Below are 18,279 nucleotides of genomic sequence, written 5' to 3'. Positions count from 1 at the left end.
AAAAAAAAAAAAAAAAATTTTTCTAGGCAATTATATTATCTACAATTTATGATATATTTCTATTATTTTTAACCCTTGCTTTTAGACTTGACTGTATTGATTTCAATTCTTTTATTTTTCAATGTGTATATCATGTGTGAATTGCACTGGCTAGTACCTCAAGACTATTATTAAAAAATAAGTAACAGTTAAAAAGTAATTAAGTCATCCTTTCATATTCTTGAATTTCATGAAAATGTTTCAAGTGGTTTTACTACTAATGATGATGACAAAATTTAATTTGAGAGTTTTTCTTTTTACTGAATTAAAAAAATAGATTTTATTTTATTTTTTTGTCCCTTGAAGTAAGAGAAAACATATTTTATTTCTATTCTTACCAGAGTTTTAAAAATCAGGCATTCACCGAAATAATTACATGGTTTTTCATCTTTGTCCTATTCATATAAATAGATTTCCTAATATGCTACTATTCTGACATTTCAGACTATGACATATTTCTCATATAACATATTTAATTTTTTGAATATATTTATGGATCCTATCTGCATGTGTTTTGTTTGAGATTTTTGCATCACTATTCATAAATATGAAGTATGGAAACTGGCCTAGGTTTTCCTTTTGGTATACTTGAGGTTTTAAAAGTCAGCATTATTTAGCTTTCACACAAATAATTTCTAGACTTTCTACCTTTTTTCATACACTAGAATATTTTGAGTAGAATTAAAACTATTTTCTTCCTTGAGAATTTGAAAAAAAATCTGCCTTGGAGATGTGAGAGATAACATTAGCTACTACTTATCTATTTGATTGTTTTAATTTTTTAAAAAAATCAGCTTTGGAATTTTATATCAGTTTTACTATTTATTTTCTAACTCATTAATACATGTCTTTATTTCTGCAGATCATATGGGGCAGAAAAAATAAATAGTTGTGTTTTTATTACTTCCTCTGGTTTTCTTAAGATTATTTTGTTGTTATATCTCTAATTTCTTGAGTTAAATAGTTAATTTATTTACGTTATTTCTATTTAATAATAAAAATATTTAAGTATATGAATTTTCCTTTTACTGTAGATTTGGCTGTACCCCACATTCAGTATTCTCAATATTGTTATTTTCCAGTCCCCCTCGCCATCACAAGTTTTTTCTCTACCTCTAGTTTTCTAGATCTCAGGTGGATAGAATTAGTCAAATTGTAATCTTTGATTTACAGCACAATATCATCTTTGGTCCATAGCTGATCCTCTTTAGTAAGTTAATTGAACACCCATGAACCTACCACCAAACTCTTTTCTGCTTGACCCAACGTTCATTTAAGAATGACTTTTACGTTTTAGATGTTTCTTTTTAAACCTTCTATTTTTGCTATTTTTCCAGTTTCCTTATCTGTAAAATAGGCTTAATAATGGTACCTATCTCATAGGGTTAATGTGAGAAATAATGTTTGTAAAATGCTTAAAATAGAATCTGGCACATAGTGAGTACTATTTAAGTGTTAACTATTATTTTTATTATTTTATTATAATTGTGTTAGGATATATATATATTATATATATATATAAAAATAATTGTCTTGTTCCTTCTACTTGAACGTCAAGAATTAACAGAAGTGTGGTAAAATTTCTCAGTACTTTTGTCACTTTTTTGTTTTTTTCTCAATAGGTTTTGTTCTATATATTTAAGTGCTATGCAATCCCAAGCAAGTATACTTATAATAGTTATGTTTTTATTATAGGTTAGACCCTCTGTGTCTTATTTCAAGCTTTTAACCTTAAGTTAAACAAACCAACGAAAGCACCATGATTCTGTTGTCATTGTTTGCATTTGTCTGATCTATTTATTTTTATTTACTTTTAATATTTCTGAGTCATAATGTTTTAGGTGTCATTTGAGAGCACATAGCTGAAGTTTTTCTTTAACCCACTCAGAGTCCTTTTCTTTTAAAAGATAAATTTTTATCCAGTTACATTTATTATTAAAACATATGTTTGATCTTGTCTCTGCCACATTATTTTTTGCTCTCTTATTGCTTACTTTTTCTTACATGTTTTGCTGCAAGATCTCTATTTTCTTTAAACATTTTTTTCCCCTTAGCAATTTGGAAGGGATATAGTTTGCTTTCTGTTAAACAAGTTTATAACTTTAAATAACACACTTAGACTTCTTTTTCTCAATATATCATTGGCATGGTTTTTTTTGTTTTTTTTTTTTTAACAACAGTGCTTGGCTGTCTACCCTGATTAGATTCACCAGATGCTTGCCAAAACTCCTCCTCACTTATGCCAGGCTGAGCTTTTCCTTCACAGCCCAGACTAAATGGCTCTGGCTGCCCTTGTTTGTGGCTGTTTAAAAACAAAACTCGTTAACATATTGTCAAATCATCCTTCTCTGAAGCCGGCAGAGATTCAGCTCTAGCTGCCAATGGTAAAACAGCAGGTGGGCTGTAAGTCATGGCTCCAGGCCCACTCTAGCACAGGGGAAGGGCAGAAGGGGGTAAGGTCAGAGGCCTAGAGGTTTAGAAGTGACAGTCACAGTGCCTCCCCATGGCCTCACCCAATGGGAGGGACAGTACAGAATGCAGACATGTAGCCTTGGATCAAAGTGTCCTTTCTCCCACTCTGTCCAAAACATTCCCTGTTAGTTGTTCACTTGGGGTTTTCACCTCCCCCAACAATATAGGTGTTTGCTCCCTAAAGGCCAGGAAAGTTTACATGTCTTCTGCCTTTTCAGTTACCCCTTCCCCTGTTTATCAGCATCTTCCAGAACCCTTTTCCAGGGCTGTCCCATATCTTTCTAGAAGGGCTCTGAGAGATCAGAGCAGGCTGCTTGGGAGCCAGATGGGGCAGCCCTGGAGGGCCTCAACACCTCTCTGTCCCTCACAGTCTAGCTCCATCTGCTTCCTCCAGGGAGTCGTCCCTGATTGCTCCAGCTCCCACTGAACTCCCATTGCCCTAAATCCTCCTTTCTGTTCTGGCTCAATTCTCTCTTGTGCTGATCTTTGACTATCTCAAACCTGCTGAATCCGGTTTCCCCAACTAGACTGGAAGCTCCTGAGGACAGAGCTGGGGTCTCCTCCTCCTGTTTCTCCTTTATGGCTAGATACACAGGCCTAGCTACAAGGAGGACTTAGAAAAGACTTGCCAAGTGAGTGGAAGGTCAAGACAAAAGACACTGGAGTCTGACTGTCTGGGTTCAAATGCCAGATCTGCCATTCCCTAGCGGTGGAACCTTAGGCAAGTTGCTCAGTGTTTCCAAAAAGGGCTGTGGTGGGGGTTAAGTGTAATGATGTGAGAACTACAGGGCACAGACTCTCGCTGGTAGAAGACACAGATTGGGTGGAGCTGCCACTGCACCATCAGCCAGCCTCGTCAGCTACATCGTGGGGGCCTGACAGAACACCAGATGCTACGTGCAGGTGGTGTCACCAGAGCTCCCGTGTGGGAGGCTGGTGATCTGGGGCAAGTCATTTCCCTTCTGTGGAACAAAGAGGGGCTGGACGACAGCGCCTGTGAGCCCTTCCTGCTCTGGTCTCCATCGCACTGCGGGTGCTGGCAGTTTGTGAGCTGCTTCCTGCTCTGGGGGGCTGGGGAGCACCTATTCAGCAGAGGCTCTGTCCCAGTTTCAGCAGGCTCTGGCCTGGCTTTCTGGCTGGAGACCTCCTTTCCCTGCCCTCCCCTCCACCTCCAGCTATCCCTGCCCCAACCCTGCATCCCCAGGAGGGTACCAGCGCTCCACTGCTGAGCAGGATCATGAAGATGATGAATGTCTCAAACCAGCTGTGCTCCACGATGCGGTAGCAGGTCTTGCGCAGCCGCCACCAGACCTTCCCTGGGGCCTGTGTGGTGTCCACCGCGCAGCAGGGACAGCGCCGGACACAGCCTATGGGAGAAGGTGAGGGTCAGGCCAAGCTCAGGCTCTATGAATGCTCACATCTAATGGCAGAAGGTTGGATGGTAGAGCAAATGACTGAAAGAGGATTCAGTGATGAGGCAGTGAACGGGGCATCATGACAGGTGAAGCCATGGTGGGGGAGGACTGTGGGCACTCCCCATGGGGGCCACACCCTCAGCAGGTACTCCATGGAGGGGCTGGGTGGACTGAACACCCAGTGAGTGGATAAACAGCCTGGTAGGTCTGGGCAAGGGCAAGGCTGGGGTGGAGATGGGTTCCAGCTTGTCCTCTACTCATCTGGGAAACCCTCCCCCTGGGGAAGTGTCAGGAACTCCTGGGGCGCTCTGTCCCTGGGTCTTCTCCATGCTTCTAGTTTCTGAGCCTTGGGAAGGGTGGACCCCTCAGTGAGAACCCTCACTGACGTGACCCATGGAGGGCAGGCCCTGATTTTATCCCCAGCTATCCTCCCAAGATACCACCAGTTTATAAAAGCTATAGGTGCCAATCATCAATATGGTCACACGTCACACTTGCCTCAATTATTTACAGAGGGCCTACTGTATGTCAGGCACTGGCCAGGGTCTGGTGGTAAAGGGATGGATTAAACCCGGTCCTGCTGCTGTGAAGCATACAGTGGTGCAACCACACCACAAATGCAGCCCAGCCCAGCACCTGTGGGCCAACTCACTAGGCAGCTGGAAGAAACCCAGGGTCTCAGAAGAATGGAGAAGGCAAGCAGATATCCAGGTCAGAGTGAGAATGCCACATGAGCCTGGACCCAAGGAGCTGCTGGTCCTTCTAGTACCTCTGGGTGGGACTGAGCCTGGGGCAAAAGGCTGCCCAGACCAATACCTTCAGTGAAGCAGTCCTCTGGGTCCTTGACGTCCTCGCCGAGATCAGGGATCTGTTCCAGGAGGTCGGCAGTGTTGGTCATGTCGGCTGTGCTGCCCTCGGAGTAACTGTCCTCATGGATCTGCTGGCAGGGGCGCGGGGGGGTGGGCAAGGGTGTTGTGTGGGTCGAGTAGCAGCCTTCAGCCTTGAACTCAGAGTCCAGGGGAGCTTGGGGCTTCTTGAAGGGAGGTGGCCAGACTGTTCTCCATTGCATACCCTGGGGTCTACGGTCAGAGTGGTGGTGGAGCCACCTTGGACCAGTCAGGACTGAGCTCAGGCTAGACCTCGGAGCTCTTAGGTCTGTGATTCTGGTCTGCCAGAGTCTAGGGCTGGTGTGTGGGGGCTGTGAAGGGGCTCTGGGAAAACACTGGGGATAGAGAATGCTGGGAACAAACCAGACACGGGGCGGCGACATGGACACACATAGGGACATGGACACGTAATGGTAGCTTGGCACACACAGCGGGAACAGGCATGCCACATCCAGAACAGAGTCAGAAGCAGATCACAGGCACACAGAGGTGGCAAGGTCAGACATGCAGAGCACGGGCCAGCAACCCAGCCTACATCTTGTGCCCAATTCCTGTGGGTGCTGGTGTGCTGGGCAGAGCTAAGTGAAGACTGAGTAGGTGCTAGAACCTTCCCTTCCTGGCCATGCAGGAGTCTGCTCCCTGACCTCCATAGTCTGGCTATAAGAAGATGAGAGAGGTGTATGCATGCAGGTGTGCCCTTGTGAGTGTCTGTGTGTCACTTGTGGATATGGATATATAAGGGTGCTATAGTGGCCACTGTGGGTGCTCTGTCCAGTTCTACTCTTTGAGACTGGTGTGCCCATTCCCAGTGGCTGTGAACACTGGCTGCTTAGCTGGCCCTTCCTCTAGAAAATTGTCTTCAGCCAGGAATACAAAAGGCCAGCTCCTGGTCTTCAGCTGGGACAATGCTGTGGTGTAATTCCTGTTCCAGAGCTCCCCATGAGTCCAGGCAGAGGCAGAGGCAGACTCCAGCTGAGACGCCTTCCCATAGCTTCTTCCTCTGCCTCCTCCTGCTTCTCCCACTTCCTTCCTGGTTTCTTCTGAGCTCACTCCCTCCACAAGTCATTTGCACAAGAACCCCCACCTCGGGCTCTGCTTCTAGAGAACACAACCAGGGAAAGGGTGTCTGTGAAGGAAGGAAACCCTTCACTTGCTCCAGGTCAGGTCCAATGCCCACCACAGCTGGCCCTGCCACATGTCAGCTCAGGCCCAGCTCACTCGGAGAAGGGCTTGTTAGAGTCCTTGGGCCTGCTGTGCTGCTACGGCTGCCTTCCTTTCTCCTCCTGTGGTGAATCACTCTGCTGATGGCTCGATGTTCTCTTTTCAATTTTTGAGGTCTGCAGCGGGGAAGGGCTGGATTTTGAGGGGAGAGCAGGGGCACTCTCCTTGCTGCCCAGTGGATCTGTGACCAGAGGGGCGAGGCTCTGCTTTCAGCGGTCTCCTGTGGCTTGGAGGGTTCTCTCTCTTCTCCCAGAGGCTCAGTGGGGAGCTCTGAAGGAGCTGGGTTGTGAAAGGGCTAGACCAGGGGAGATCTTCATGCTGTTTTTCTTTCTAGACACTGGAGCTGTCTAAAGCTCATGGGGATATTGTGCAGGAGGACAAGGTCTCAGGGCTCTATAGTAGGTGAGATGAGGAAGTTGTTTTCCTGGAAAACCTCAGCCCTTCTCTCTCTCCCTTTTATAGGCCCCACCATGAACTGATCTGAAGAAAGGAATTAGCTACAAGGCTTGTTCAAAGGTCAACATTCCGGTAAGAGAGCCCCCCTCTCTCGTGACTTTCCGCCTCTCCCATGTCTTTCTGTTCCTACAAACCTTCAAGTGTCAGACCATCTGGAGAGAACAGTGACCAGCACAGTTGTGATGATGACTCCACCAGGCCCTTGTGCTCCAACACTGGCCATGCTTCTAAAACCTCCTATGGGCTCGTCTCACAGAAGGGAAAAGTCACAAGTACTAGGCCAAGAAGTGAGGTCAGGCTGCAGGACAATAGCCACCAAGCACTCTCTAAACATGTGCCTCTACCTTCCTTGGGCTGGTGTGAGTGAGGCTGGGTGGCTTAGTCAGCAATGCCATGAGCCCTTCGCTCAGGGGTTACAAACTCAATGCTTACAGAGCCAGGAAAGTAAGAGGATGCCACCAGTCAGGTGGCCCTGTAGCAACCAGAGAGGGCTGGCTGGCGTCAAGGAGGTAGCTACCACTTGTCTCTGGAAGGGTGGCACCTCTTCTAATTTCCAAGAGAAGCTAGAAATGCAGATTTTTACATAAAAGCTCCCAAGTTTAAATTGGTGGTAGCTAATTGAAAGTAAAACCTGTTTTGCGGCCAGTCCAAGATGCAACCGTAGGCTGGGTAGGCCTCCCGTCTGTGGCCTGTGTTTTGGTGTAAGAAGCAGGTGGTGACCAATGTGCTCGGAGTTTGTTCTCAGAGCTCTCTGAGGTCCTCTCTAAATGGGGAGATTCACAGGACAAAGGTTTGCCAAACAGGACCAAAATGCAGGGATAGAGCGTAAGGGGTGGGGGAACACATGGAGGTGGTAGGTTAGTCCTGCATCAGAGTTCTGGACTGGCTGCTTCCAGAATTTCTCTGTGGCCCTGGGTCCTGAGCCACCTCTCCCCTTCAGGACAGGGATACCCACCCTCCCCTCTGCAGGCTGCTCTTGCACATGGTGACAGTGGCTGTGGCTCCCAATAGCAGATGCAGGCATGTGCCTGGAACCTCTCAGAATTTGGCTCCAGCCCAGGCAGCAGCGCCTAGCCATCTTCGGGGACAAAGGCGTGCATTACCTCACTGCACCCTGGGGCCCGGGGCTCCGCTTTCCGCTGCTGCTGCCAGTCTGCCTGAGACGCACTAGCCTCAGCCTCGGAGGAGGTGGTCTCGGACACCTGGCTCCAGGTCCTAGGCTCCGGGGGGGCCTCTGGGCTACCGGACACAGGCTGGGATTCCTGCTGAAGAGACCCCATGAACTGAACCCACACACCCAGCCAGAGGGTTTCCGGGGCCCTGGCCCTGCCACCAGGCCCTGCTTCTTCCCCTCCTCATAGGGCCTCCATCTCACAAAAGACCCCTCCCCAAGGGCCCTGAGTGGACAGGTGGGAGGTTCTAGGTAGGTCCAGGCAAATGGCCTACAATTAAACAAAGCCCTTGGCCAGCTTGGCATAACTTTTCCCCTCCCCCGACTTCTTGGAATAGTGCAGCTGGGCCACAATGCCTAGCTCACAAATGCTGGCAACTCCACTTAGAAGAACATGCTGACTTCCCCTGTGAGTTCCCACGGCACCCCCGGCTTGCCTGCGTGACGGCACACACACGTGCATACATGCACACACACACTGCCTCCAGGGAGCTAGAGTCAACAGACTCAAGAGAAGGAAAGGAGAAGGAAAAGGAGGGGCTGTGGAATTCCACTCCTGTACTGGAAATAATTAGAAGCCGTGGTCCTGGCAACGCCAACACTCCCCCGCCCCTCACAGACACTGCTACCGCCCTACAATCTGACTAAAAAGGCCAAGGCTGGCCTCTGGGACCACAGGGAGACAGGAGAACATGAGACCAGACCCAGAGCCTCGTTCAAGTTCCACACATGGGAAGCAGTTGCTCTCCACAGCCAGGCCACACAGTGCAGGCCCAGAGGAAGTAGCCAGGATGGGCCCAACCAACCAGAGAGAACCACTTCTTGCTGTTTGACCTAAAGACCTAAGGAGAAGCCTTTTGAGCCTGCCTTAGGTCAAGAGAAAACTGAGAAGGGGGGCCCTGTCTGCTTTGTCCAGACTCTGGTCCCAAGTGTTAAAAATAACAGGTTGGGAGATAAGATAGTGCTGTCCCTGACACCTCCGTCTTAGGGATGCTTATTTTTAAATCTCAGAATGAGCCCTGGGTATGGGAGGAGGGGAAGGGGCAGTCCAGAGGTCAGAAAACTGCAGTGCTGCCTTACCAAGATATTCCTCCTTGCTAGTCTTGGAGGGGGACCATGGGCAGGGGACCAGAGACCCTCTCCTAGACTCATGAGGAACGCCTAGTAAATCTCTTTCTTGCTTTGCTTCAGTTGCTTCAGTTTCCCTGTCTGTACAACGAGCAGTACCATGACCAGTCAGGGGATGAAAGATGGACAACAGCCCCTCCCCAGGTCCCCTTCTGGACTGGGCTAGGGAGAGATGGTTGAGAGCTGGTCTTAGCACCCTTCTGAGAGGCTGGCTGGATCTCCTAGACTACATAGCTCTGGGCCCAGTAAAAGCAGTTGCCGCATACATGCAGGAGGGCGGGGGGCTCACCTGCTTGCTGGACTCTTCCTCTGTGCCCAGGCTGTTCTCCTCATCCTCCTCTTGGTCATCCGTGTCCGACTCTGCCACGGCGATGGGCACACACACGGGCTCCAGGTCCCCGGGGGTGTCCTGGCCTGGCGGCTTGCCTTCCTCAAAGCGTGTTTCCTTGCGGGCCGGAGGTGCCTTCTCCACCTCTGGAAGGGGTGGGGGGCTGGAGCTGGCGATGCAATTGGGCAGCCGGCCGGGGGCCGCAAGGGCTGCGGGCTTCTGAGGCTGTTGCCGCATCAGCCCACAGCAGAAGTCCCAGGTGGTCCGCTTGACGAAGCGCAGGCCGCGCTGGATGCGGGCCAGGGCCAGCTGGAGGTTGTTCATCTCCCCATCCTCGTCGGGGGCTGTGAGGTTGTCTGCGCTGAAGGAGCTGAGCAGCAAGGCCAGGAAGAGGTTCAGGACCTGTTGAGGCAACGGGGCAGGCTCACCAAGTCACCGCGCCATGCCAGGGCACTCAGCCCTGGTTCCATGGTGGGGAAGCAGAGGCCCAGCGAGCTTTAGGACTGCCTGTGACAAACAGCTCTGAGCCTTGAACCCAGGGCCCTGTGCCCTCATCCTAACCCCTCATTCTCTTGGGTATGGAGGGTTTGACTGTAAAAGAAAAACACAAAGTCAAATCCCTCTTTCCAAGGGCCCAGACACAGTCGGAATGGAGGATGTTCAGACCCAGGTCCTTTGCATCCTGGCTCAGGTTCAATGGGAGAACTATACATTCATGCAATGTCAAAGTGTACAGATGGGTTAAAGGCCCAGGAAGGGGCTTGCCCAAGGTCACACAGGGAGTTGGGGAAGAGCCCATCCAGGCACCAATGGCTTCTACACACAGGTCTTGGGGGTGAGGGGGCTGTGGGACCAGGGCGGGCACAGAGCTCCTCCTAGAGAAGTGTGAGTCCAGGGACAAGGCATGGTCCCACCTAGAGCTCTTGGGGCTTTCCTGGGAAAGAGGAAGGTGTGTCAGGTGGTGAAGGAGGGGCAGGGATGTGCCTCTGTGCTTTCCACTGATGCCGGCTCAGTGCTCAAGGACATGGGTGGCTACAGGGAAGAACACTCTGCCTGCAGTTCAGGCCTGACTCTGCTTTCCAGGTGTGGGACACAGGGATGAGCAGAGAAAGGGGAAAAGCAGGAATAGAGGCCAGGAGGGCATGGGCAGCCCTCAGGCCCTTGGACTAACTGTGTGGTCAGGCCCCAGAGAGACAGCTGTGTCGGTGGTGAGGGATCCTGGGAAGGTGCTGTGTGAAGGTCAAGTCCTGTTACGTTGCAGGGTGTCTGGGGAGGAACCGAGATTTCAGAGGTTCCACAAGATGCAGTACTTTACTGATGTTGTGCATTAGGGCTTAGAGATTAGAGACCCCTTATGGGTGTTTGCAAAACCCCTCAGCTCTGGGATAGTTCCAGACAACTGCTTGTTGTTAAGCCATTTAAGCTTTAGCTTTTGCTTAAAAAGAAAGCTATTGCTGTGTGACACGGGACTGGGCTTGGATTATTTCCCAGTCTCATGAAAGGTCAGTTAAGATGGCGGTGGGCTGATTCCCACACATGGGAAGACAGGCTCATGAACATCACCAGGCCCTCTGGGGCTTGGTGTTTCCTCCTGCTGGGGGTGCATATGGCAGGTTGGTGTGTGAGGGTTGGTGCACAGCTCTCCTTGGAAATCCATCTCTAGCCTCTGAGAGATGACCCTGCCAGGGACCCCAGACCTGCCAGGAAGCTGGGAGTAAGAATTCTGATACAAATGGCTATGGAAACATGCCTTTGGTTGAAAACTAACAAGTTTTCATGTGGGCAGTATGGAAAGTTAAGAAAGCATTTTTTAGGTCATCACTAGGGGGTGGGGCATGTGGTGTGACACAGTCCATCCACCCCCTTCTCCCGGTCCACAATGGCCCAGGCATGGCCCGCCTCCGTTCCTGGTGGCCCATTCTGGATCCTGTCCCCACAGGCCTCATCCACACCTGGCCCTCTATCCCCTGACCTCCAAGAGTCTTGTGCCCAGGCTGGGGGCAGGGCAGAGGCACCTGGGCAGCCACGTCCACCCACACAGGAGTCCAGGGCTTCCCTTGTCCCTGACTTTAGAAGTTTGGCTTCTCCCAGTGCTTCCCCCATCAATCGAGTGGCTGCTGCTCTCCAGCCCTGCCTGATCATCACTTCCCATTTCAATGGCAATCTTGCTTCCACCCACGCCCAGCAGCGGCCCAGTTCTTCAGGCGGCGGAGGAGGGGGCTGCGTGGGCTGGCGTTAGCGTCCCTCCTCCAGCAGCCTCTAATCCTCTTGTCCCCAGGCAGATCCACTAGGAAATCGCAGGGCTCTGTGTACGAGGGGTGGCTCAACCCGGCCCTGGGCTCAGTGCTCGGCGAAATCTCATCTCCTTTGAACAGAGTCTGGCAGCCCCTGAGGCTGGGCCAGGGAATGAGCGAGGCTCCACCCCAAGGGGCAGCCAGTTTGAGGGGACAGAGGGCGAGTTGCGGGGTCAGCCAATGAGCTGGGTTCTAATAGCACTGTGTACTGATATCCTGGTTCCTCTTCGAACTCTGGGCTCTACATTTAGGGCCTGAGGGGAACTGACCCCAAATTGGCCTGGCCTGGCCTGGCCTGGTTAAAGCATGTGGGAGGAGAAAGTAGGCAGATCTGGGGAAAGACGGTGGAACCTATAGCCCGTAGTACTTGCCCCACAGCAGGCTGGGAAATTGGACCTAAACCTCTCTATGAGCTGATGTGACTGTATGCACATGACAGACATACAGCTACAGTGGGAGCTGGACAGCACCGGTATGATGCCCAAGCATGTGTGTGTGCCACCTGTGTACTCAGAAAGGTGACTTCACGTCCACATTAGACACTGATTCTGCTGCTGACTACTGACTCACCTTCACCTTGCCTCTTCCTGAGGATCTTTCTCTGGCATTTAGACTTTGTTCTCTCTCATCTCCAGAATTTGCCACATTGTGAAGACACAAGGCAAGACGCACTTGCCCTAGGACAGACAGGTGGCCACAGGCACAAAGGCAGGTGCCTCTCGTGATGGGACAGCAGGGACTCTCACCACAGCTACTCAGGGTGGCATACAAAACTCCTATGGGGCCCCACCTCACCTGGATCACTACCTGTCTGCACCTGTGCTTCGCTCACCCTGCTCCTTCTTTCTTCAGCATTACCTGTCTATCAGGTTAGCTCCAAACCCTCCTCGAGGAAGCCTTCCTGGATTTCCCTTGCTAGAGGGGAGCAGCACCCACGGGCTTCTGCTCATGGCTCAGAGCCCACTGGCTCTGATCACTCCGACCAGTCTGAGAGTTATTTCAGGCCTGTTTGAACCCCCTGCTTTCCCACTCTCAAGTGGATGAGCAGTGTTAGGGCTGGCACAGGGCCACATTGGCCTCTTTATGCCCAGCAACAGCTGCCACAACATTTCGTAGGCAACAGGGGCCCAGAAAGCACTGGCTAAGTGGAACTGAAAAACCATGTGATAATTCACCATTGGGAGTGACAATAAAATAATGGGGAGATGAGCAAATAAATAAATGAATAAAATGAGTAAATAATAAACCGGTAAATAAGTGGATGGATAAATAAATGAGCAAAACGCAATGACGTAAGAATGGATGGATGGTCAATGAGTGAGTGAGTGTGTAGATAGCCGGATAGACAGATGAAGAGATGGATGAGATTGGTGGGTTGATAGACAGGGGTATGAATGAGTGGAGGGGAGGATGAATAGAGCGGATAGATGGGTGTTGAATGAACACAAGGACAGATGATGGGTAAGTGAATGGGTGGGGGATAGATGAATGGGCAAATGGGTGTGTGTGTGTGTGAGTGTGTGTGTGTGTGTGTGTGTGTGAGACTGGGGTTGACAAATGCATGACTGGACAAATGAATAGACAGGTGATGAATGGATGGACGGATGAGTGAGTGAGTGGAAGGGGGCTGATGGATGGATAACTGGGGAATAAGTGGATAAATGAATGGGAAGACTGAGAATTATCTCCCAATCCTCCAGATCGATGGGGAGGTAGATAGATGGACGGGTGGACCGGTTGGTGGGTGGGTAACTGATGAGATGAAAAATGACTAGACAAATGTATGAAGAGTAGGTGGACAAAAGAATGAGTGCTCAGTGAATAGACAGACTGTTAATATATGCATAGATAAATCAGTAAGTGGGCATATAGGTGGGTAAACAAATGGGTGAGGAGATAGATGGGTAAAAGAGTAGGAGGATGGATGGATGGTAGATAGTTGGAGGAAAGATAAAAGGATGGGTGGATGGTTTGTGGATTGATGCCTGGGTGAGCGAGTGGATGGAAGGAAGGGTAAGTGAATTGATAGGTAGGTGACTGGGTGGGTGGGCAGCTGGGTGGATGAGCAGACAGGTGGGTGAGCGTGTGTGTGTGTGTGTGTGTGTGTGTGTGCACGCGCACGCGTGTGTGTGTGAGGCCCTTGGCTGACTCACCACAAGGTTGCCAATGACCATAACCAGCAAGAAGACCAGCAGGCACAACGACTGCCCAGACGCCTCCATGCAGTTCCACATGGTCTCAATCCACTCGCCACAGAGGATGCGGAAGATGATGAGGAAGGCATGGAAGAAGTCCATCATGTGCCAGCGAGGCAGTGGGTCTGAGTCGTTGATGCGGAGCCTCAGCTCCGAGTAGCTCTTGCCAAAGAGTTGCATGCCCACCACGGCAAAGATGAACACGATGATGGCTAGCACCAGCGTCAGGTTCCCCAGTGCCCCCACGGAGTTCCCGATGATCTTGATGAGTGTGTTCAGGGTGGGCCACGACTTGGCCAGCTTGAAGACCCGCAGCTGGGGAAGGAGGAGGAGGACCTTGTGAGGGGTTCTGGCTCCTGCTGCCCATGGACAACCCTACCAACTCCTGCCTGAAAGCCTGGGGGGCCCTTGGTGGCTTCACTGGGCACAGCTCCAGCCTCATCTCCCCAACTCAGCCTTTCTCTTTGTCCTCACACCAGCCTCCTACCTGCCTCAGTCTCACTTCCAAGAGCTGTCTAGTAGATTCTCCCAATGTGGAATGTCCCTCCTCTTTCAGAACTATCCTTCGGACTTGCTCAAACCATCTCTGACTTGTCCAGTGCTTCCATCTTTCTCTTCTCTCAGTTACAAGAGAGAAAGGAAGCAGGTGCTTAACACTTATTGGATGCCTAGTAGGTGCCAGGCTTTATGCTTAGGATGGATGAACTCATTCAGAACTCCCGAACACATGAGGTTAGCGCTAGTAATACCTCATTTGACAGATAAAGAAACCACCCGTTAAAGGTGGAGTAACTTGCCCAAGTCCCTTGGCTCACAGCAGTGGAGTCAGTATTAGAACCCAGGGCCTTGGCTTTCCTCACTGTCCCTATCATCCTGCTTCCCATCTCCCCACCCCAGCAAGTTGTGTGTGGAGCTACCACAGTGCTCAGGACCTCCTCCAGGAAGCCTTCCCTGACCACACCTCCAGCCCCATGTCTGTAGCTCTCAGACATTTTGAGCTTCAAGTGTGCTCCACAGCCCAGCAGATTTGACATCATCTGAGACCTACTGAATCAGCAGCTGCATTTCAACAGGATCCCCAGGTGATCTGTGTGTGCAATAAAGTTTTAAAAATGCTGATTCAGAAACCAGCAGGCAGAGCCTCAGATGCTCGGATGCATCTCCACAGACCTGGCTCCACCTGCTACTTGCCATGTGGCTAAGGGAAATTCATTTGACCTCTGAGTCTTAGTCTCCTCATCTGTGAAATGGGGATGTAGTAACACCAGCCCCACTCCTGGATCCTGTGAGGACTAGAAAGGTCATTGTGGACCATTAGGGGTCTTGCAAATTATCAGAACCACAATAGTTGCTCTGGTGGGATGCCTCCTTCTGTCTTGCCCACCTCCGTATCCCCCACGCCATCAGTACCAGGCTGGGCACCTGGGGCAAATGGCTGTTGGTGAAGGCATGACAAACTGAAGCAGGGATGACCGAGTGGTGTCCTTGGAGGGGGGTGTGCCCAGCCCCCACCCTGCCCCACCCTCCTGCAGCGGGTCCAGCCAGGTACCAGGCGGAAGGAGCGCAGCACCGACAGGTTGCCCATGCGGGACAGGCCCAGTTCTAGGAGGCTAAGGATGACGATGATGCTGTCGAAGATATTCCAGCCCTGCTGGAAGTAGTAGTAGGGGTCGAGGGCAACGATCTTGAAGGTCATCTCGGCTGTGAAAATCCCTGTGAAGACCTGAGGAGGGAGCAGAAATCACCTGAACTGGAAAGACCTTCTGACAGCCAGGGCACTCTGCCTCCTGCCTCTTGCTCTGGCAGGGTCTTCCTCCTGGGCCGCCAGCAATAACTGTGCCCAGGCTCCCAATGGAGGCTTGCTTGGCCATGGTCCAGCCCCTTGGAGAAATCGCTATTCTCCAGCCTCATGCCCCCAGCCTTCTCGGCTACTCTCCAAACAAGCATGACACCAGTCTGGTCTTTAGGAACAGCCTGGGCCCATCATGGGCTCTAACAACTCACAGCTCTAGGAGACACCTGTGGCAGGGGAAGCTGAGGTGGGCGGCGACATGACCCAGCGCCAGACTCCTTCCCGCCTGTGTCTCCACAGGAAGTGACTTTACCCCACACATGCCAAATCCATACGTTCCCACAGACACTCATGGCTCTTCTGACTCAGGGTCTTTGCCCATGCTGTTCCTGCTGCCAGGAATGTCCACCCTTCTTGTCCACATGCTGAATTCTTCTCACCGTAATAATTACTGGCCACTATTTCTCAAGGGCTGACTGTGTGTTAAATGCTGGTCTAGAATGTGTTTTCTGTGTTGTTTCTTTTGATCCGTCCAACAACCCCATGAAGAAAATATCGCTGTCTGCATTTGACAGTTAAGGAAACTGAGGTACTGAACGACTAAGTAACTTATCTGGGGGCCACATAGCTATTGAGTTTGAGAACAAGATGAAACCAGTGCTGTACTTTAAAATTCAGGGCAACCTCTTCTCCCTTCTGGAAACATTCCTGAGTGAACAGGGGCTGAGCTTTACCTGGTTCATTGACTCATGAGTTCTGAGCTGCCTAGCCTTGGCCAGCAGAGCCCTGTGGTCAAGGAGCCCACAGTGACCACAGCCAGTTGCCCTGTGGTGTGCCAGTTGCTGTGATGGGAGCATATTTCCTAGAGGAGAGGCTGTCCTGTGAGGGCTTGGCTGGCGGGAAGCTGGATGCATGTACACAGGGCCTCTTGGCCATGCTGAGAAGGTGGGCGCTGTTCTGAGGGAAGTGAGGATGCATTCAGGGTCTTTTGGAGGGACAGGCAGAGGTCAGAGGCCTGGGTACCCCTGATAATAGTGCCAGGCCTGCAGCAGGTGTGAGGATGCAGAGGTCTAGGACAGGAGCCAAGACACCTCTCTGGGGTCGGCAATCGGAAGGGAGGTCCCGCTGGCCTGGACACCCACCCTGAGGGGCCTCTGTGCTAGAAGGGGAGAGAGGCAGCTGCCGGTTGCCTGAGCATACCAGCTTTTCCCCCTCTGCTCAGAAGAGACCCTGTGGAGATGGGCTGGGGGAATGGGGGGTGTTGAAGGCACCAGGATAACAGGCGGGCAGGCTCCTCAGCATTGGCACACAGGGTACCACCCACCAGCCCAGCCTGGTGACTTTGGTTGTCCCTTTAGTGCCTGTGCCCAGAGTGAACTTCTCCTCCACCAGCACGGGGAAGGAAGGGACTCCCAAATCCTCCAGCCTCAGTTTACATTCCTGAGCTGCCCTCACATGTGGAGAGGCTGCTTTGGGTTCTGTCCCTTTCCACAGCACCCAGGCCATTTCCATCACGTTTTCATCCCTCTGGTTCCATCTCCCACTGCTCTCCTATTCCAGCCATGCTGCCTCCTGATTGCTCCCTCCACAGGGCCTCTGCACTTGCTGTTCCCCTTCCCTGGGCCATGCCTCTCCCAGTCCACATGGCTCATGCCCATCAAGTCTCTGCTTAAAAGCCCCCTAAGCCAGGCTCTGTGGCTCAGCCTGTAATCCTGCGCTTTGGGTGGCTGAGGTGAGTGGATTGCCTGAGCCTGCGAGTTCGAGACTCGCCTGGGCAGCGAGACCTCATCTCTACAATAAATCAAAAAATGAACCGGGCGTGGTAGCGCGCACCTGTAATTCCAGCTACTTGGGAGGCCGAGGCAGAAGGATCACCGGAGCCCAGCAGGTTGAGGCTGCGGTGGCCGGGAGCGGCCACTGCACTCCAGTCTGGGCAACAGAGTAAGACTCCAACTCAAAAAAAATAAAAAATAAAAAAAAAAAAGCCCCCTAATCCATGGGGCTTCTGGAGACTCAAAATTGTGTTCTCCTCCCACCATATTCCTTATCCCTGCCCGTGCTTTCTCTTTCTCTTCCTTACACATCACTACCTGACAGCTTTGTGTTTGTTGATTGAGTCTCCTCTGTTTAGAAGGTAAGCTCCATGACCCATGACAAGAGGGACTTTCCTGTGTTACCGCGCCTAGAACAGTGCCCAGCCCCTAGGTGGTCCACCAGTATCCACTGAACAGATGTACAAATGGTTGGACCTCTGACCCTTCTTGCACCATATCCTCTCTCAGACACACACAGCTGTGCTCAGAGCTCTCACTCAGCCCTCTTTCGGTACAGGGCTTCCCTGAGAACCACTAAGAGTGGGGTCCAGGTTTCACCTTCCCTGGACCCCTGACCTTGGTCTTTCCCAGCATGGCCCATGAACACCAAGGTGCCTGTTGGCAGACAAATGCTGATGCTCATTTCTGGAGAATGAGCTCCAGGAAGGCCTCACACCTCAGTTTGCCCACTTTCCCAGCTATTTGAGCAGTATAGCAGATAGCAGGTGGAGCTAGAATCAAGAAGAAAAAAGACAGAAGAGGCTCCTGGGGAATGCCTTAGGGGCAGTGAGAAAAGGTTCTTGGGGATCAACAGGCATCACGTGGAAGCTCTTTAGAAACACAGAGTTTTGGAAGATCCCAGACCTGCTGAATTAGAATCTGCATCTTGCCCAGATCTCAAGAATTTGAAGTTGAGAAGTGCTGTTTTCAAGCACAAGTAATCAAACTTGATGCACTCTGGAATGACCTAGGGAGTTTCTTTTTTTTTTTGAACTGAGTCTCACACTGTTGCCCTGGCTGGAGTGCAGTGGCATGCTCACGGCCACCCCAGCGTTGACCTGCTGGGC

At 51.1% G+C, this 18,279-nt stretch overlaps 1 protein-coding gene across 9 annotated transcripts in view; it reads right to left on the bottom strand.

Annotated features, from left to right (window-relative positions):
- Positions 1-18,279, bottom strand: part of SCN5A (sodium voltage-gated channel alpha subunit 5) — a 100,519-nt gene that overhangs the window by 22,056 nt on the left and 60,184 nt on the right. For 4 of the 9 annotated variants that reach the window (XM_008053206.2, XM_008053202.2, XM_008053203.2 and 1 more), the window contains exons 14-19: positions 15,156-15,329; positions 13,565-13,921; positions 9,079-9,519; positions 7,594-7,752; positions 4,743-4,863; positions 3,724-3,878 (exon numbers count right to left, since the gene is read on the bottom strand). In XM_008053206.2, the coding sequence (XP_008051397.1) occupies positions 3,724-3,878; positions 4,743-4,863; positions 7,594-7,752; positions 9,079-9,519; positions 13,565-13,921; positions 15,156-15,329 (1,407 nt within the window). Of the gene's footprint in view, positions 1-3,723; positions 3,879-4,742; positions 4,864-7,593; positions 7,756-9,078; positions 9,520-13,564; positions 13,922-15,155; positions 15,330-18,279 lie in introns of all 9 variants that reach the window. The other 5 variants (XM_008053200.2, XM_008053201.2, XM_008053204.2 and 2 more) reach the window with 2 other exon arrangements.

Source organism: Carlito syrichta, unplaced genomic scaffold (assembly GCF_000164805.1).
Source record: "Carlito syrichta isolate Samal-C Ts95f unplaced genomic scaffold, Tarsius_syrichta-2.0.1 Scaffold287955, whole genome shotgun sequence".
Classification (NCBI taxonomy): domain Eukaryota; kingdom Metazoa; phylum Chordata; class Mammalia; order Primates; family Tarsiidae; genus Carlito; species Carlito syrichta.
The sequence above is the reverse complement of the archived record's forward strand: the minus strand, read 5'-3'. Positions and strand labels throughout refer to the sequence as shown.